Raw genomic sequence first — 3,784 nt, 5'->3', positions numbered from 1 at the left:
AAAAAAAATGCCGTCAATGTAGAATATTGTACTTGCAGTTACTTTTCTCATTTTTAAAGAAAAGCGATTTTCTCTTTTATTCACGCCAAGGGGTTGTTAGTTTTCTATAAGAGTTTCGGACAAGGCAATTCTAATAGTTTACTTTATGTTTCGATCCGACTCTATTTTAAGAGTAATGGGCTATTTTTTTTATGGGACTTGATCGAGGTTGATAGCTACCACTGCAACCCATCCTTCTGTTAATTTCAGGGATTATGTATTAGGGATTATTTACAACCCTTACGAGGTTGATAGCCACCACTGCAACCCATCCTTCTGTTAATTTCAGGGATTATTTATTTATTGAAGGTTTTTTGTGGGTAGTTTTATGTTTGATATAGTATTTGACTTTTTTCTGCTCATTTTGGCTTAATGTAGCTCTCAACTTTTCATTGAAAAACTTATGTTGTGAAAAAGAAATTGAAATTAATAAATGACAAGTCTATACAGCTTATATTCAAACTTAACTATACAGTAAACAAAATGAATAGCATAATAAGGTGAGCCTCCATAAGAAAAAGTTTACAGTCAACCATAAACCGATTTGAATGTTAAATGAAAATGCTGTTAGAAGCATTAATTCACTTGGTGTCTTGAGTCTCTTATTAGTCTACTTGCTGAAATGAAACTCTAATAAAGCTGAAACGGAACTGAAACAGAAATTGTGATGAGGCTCGTAGCTATCTAATAAGTATTTTATTGGGACATTTTCTTAGCATTCAATAGAAGCTCACAATATACGCCTCTAATATTTTGAAAGGATCACGCAAGTTCTATTATCAAACTAAAACAAATCATTTATTCAGTTTTCTTCTGGCACATATGGATCTAGCACAGGTAGGTCTGACAGAGGAAGTTCTGGTGCAGATAGTTCTAGGACAGGTGGTTCTGGTACTGATGGTTCTGGTACAGGTGGTTGCTGTATATGTGGTTTTGGTACAGGTGGTTCTGGCACAGGTGGTTCTGGTACAGGTGGTTGCTGTATATGTGGTTTTGGTACAGGTGGTTCTGGTACAGGTGGTTCTGGCACAGGTGGTTCTGGAACAGGTGTTTCTGGTACAGGTGGCTCTGGCACTGATGGTTTTGGCACAGGTGGTTCTGGTACTGATGGTTCTGGTGCACGTGGTTCTGGTACATGTGGTTCTGGTACATGTGGTTCTGGTGCACGTGGTTCTGGTACATGTAGTTCTGGTACAGGTGGTTTAGGTACAGGTGGTTCAGGTACAGATGGTTTTGGAATAGATGGTTCTGGTAGAGGTGGTTTTGATACAGAGGGTTCTCGTACAGGTGGTTCTGGTAAAGGTGGTTCTTGTACAGGTAGTTCTGGCTCAGATGGTACATGCATAGGTGGTTCTGACGGAGGTAGTTCTGGTACAGACTGCTCTGGTACTGACGATTCTAGTACAATTGGTTCTGGCACAGGTGGTTTCTGTATATGTGGTTCTGGTACAGGTGACTCTGGCACAGGTGATTCTGGTACATTTGTTTCTGATGCAAGTGGTTCTGGTACAGGTTGTTCAGGTAAAGATGGTTCTAGAACAGATGGTTCAGGTAAAGATAGTTCTGGTACAGGCGGTTCTGATACAGGTGGCTCTGGTACAGGTGGTTCTTGTACAGGTGGTTCTGGTACAGGTGGTTCTGGTGCAGGTGGTTCTGGTACAGGTGGTCTTGATAGAGTTGTTTCTGGTGCAGGTGAGTCTGGTGCAGCTGGTTCTGGTATAGGTATTTCTGGTTTAGATGATTCTTGCATAGGCGGTTCTGACAGAGGTAGTTCTGGTGCAAGCTGTTCTGGCACTGATGGTTCTAGTACAATTGGTTCTGGTTCAGGTAGTTCTGATAAAGGTGGTTCTGGCACAGGTAGTTCTGATAAAGGTAGTTCTTCTCCAGTTTCGTGTTCCTTTGTTGTTTCCTCAGCTGCAGTTGTTTCAGCCGGACATATTTTGATTACAGCTGATTCAGCCTCAATATCAGTGCTTTCCTGTATCGGTAATGTTTCTTCAGATCTTTTTTGTAAGGATGGTTCTTTAGCCTCAAATTTCTCAGATGATTGTGAATTAGTATCAGCTTCTTCATCTGGGGTTATTTTGGTTTCAGCCACTTTGAATAAAGGCCCAGCATCGGTGCATTCTGGTATTAGCGGTGCTTCTTCAGAATTATTTTGCACCGACACTTCTCCAGCCTCGTTTTCATTTGTTGTATCTCCAGAAGGTTGATCAGCTCCTTCCGCATTACTTGTTTTAGTCGGTGATACTTCTAGTGACTTGACTTTGTTCAACACATTGTTTTCATAGTCATTAAAACCTTCACTCTCAACACTGCACATGCTCATCGTATCTTCGTCTGGTTTGGTGACTTCATTACCATCAGAACCTTCAATCGTCACAAAGATACTACCTATAATGTCCTGGTTCTTATTATAGATCTTAATTTCCTTTTCATATGACAAACATAGTTCTTTTAAGATAAATTTTTTGCTATTCCCAAGTTTTCCCCATCCCCAGCGAGTAAAAATACTCGGTTCTCTTAAGTGGAACTCAATTTGGCTGTCTTCAGATGTTGGTTCAATTGTCAGTTCTTCGTCGTATTTCGGGTTTTCAGGATCGGTGCCTGATTTAGTTGTATATTTCTTGTTTTCAAATTTTACTTTAACAAATGTTGGCTGCTTTCTAATCGCAAGTTTTCCTTGAATAATATTTACCTTATATTTCATTATTGAAGAATGTTTCTAATTTAAGTCACAAAGGAGCAAGTCGCTTAAAACACAAATATATTTAAACTTGTTTAAAATTGTTGACACTTTTTCTACTTTCAATTCAAAACATTAAATTGCTACTTATACACCATAAATATTTTTGCAATTTACATAATAACTTTAGAGATTCTGAATTGAAAATTGAATGACCTTATAATTTTGATTTTTCTATCGCATTATAAAATTTATTCTATTAGAGTCATGGGCTATTGTTTTGCTACAATGACACGTTTTTCATCTCTTACTAAGTTACTACCACTGCAAATACACTACAAATTAGACCAAAGTATCTTACAGTAATGAACCCTTGCAAGAAAGCGATTATACTTCTTTATCAACCCATTTTCATTTGTGATTTTTTTTTTGGCAATAATCGTTGTCACATCTCTTCCAACTGAATATATCATTTTACTTCATTTTCATTCATCATTACCTTACACAATTTTTCGCATTATTTTTTCTTTATCAGCTGTTTGGACTCATTCATGATCCAGTACAATTTTTTAAGACTATATGGCAAAAAATTCCTTTCCAGTTATCCTTAATGAATTACTTTTGCTTCAACTACGTTGCTATTTAACACACAAACACCGAAAACAAGAAGAATAATAGGGAATTTTTTAAGAAAAATTCTAAATTTTTCTTAAATTTTTTTTTCTTCAAAAATAAATTATCTATTTTTTCTTACAAAAATTATAAGAAAAAATAAATAACGTTATTTCGTTATTTATTTATCACAGTAACATAAAGGTATATTCCTTTACATCTAAGTTGTTTAATATTTTTATTAATGATGTTGTTAATTTTCTAGAGAATAGATGGGCTCCGAAAGTTAGCTTAGGGACTCAAAAACTATCTTTCTTATTATTTGCAGATGATGCTGCTTTGGTGGCCAATAAACCGCAAGATCTACAGACTCTTTTGAATCTCATAGAAGAATATTTGCATATAAGAAAGTTAAGGCTGAATACTGAAAAGAACGAAGTTGTTATT

The 3,784-nt window shown here is 36.3% G+C and overlaps 1 protein-coding gene across 1 annotated transcript; it reads right to left on the bottom strand.

Moving 5' to 3' along the window:
• Positions 1–269: 269 nt before the first annotated feature.
• On the bottom strand, positions 270–2,749 carry LOC136024703 (uncharacterized). The gene has a single exon (XM_065700120.1). It carries the CDS (start codon positions 2,747–2,749, stop codon positions 842–844), a length of 1,908 nt encoding a protein of 635 aa, XP_065556192.1. The 3' UTR covers positions 270–841.
• Positions 2,750–3,784: the final 1,035 nt, after the last annotated feature.

Source organism: Artemia franciscana, chromosome 3, assembly GCF_032884065.1.
Source record: "Artemia franciscana chromosome 3, ASM3288406v1, whole genome shotgun sequence".
NCBI classification, from domain to species: domain Eukaryota; kingdom Metazoa; phylum Arthropoda; class Branchiopoda; order Anostraca; family Artemiidae; genus Artemia; species Artemia franciscana.
Note: the sequence above shows the minus strand (reverse complement) of the source record. Positions and strands in the feature narration are given on the sequence as shown.

Bases quoted from the DNA above. Each gene is read 5' to 3' on its own strand.
- LOC136024703 (XM_065700120.1), bottom strand. From the start codon at position 2,749: ATGAAATATAAGGTAAATATTATTCAAGGAAAACTTGCGATTAGAAAG.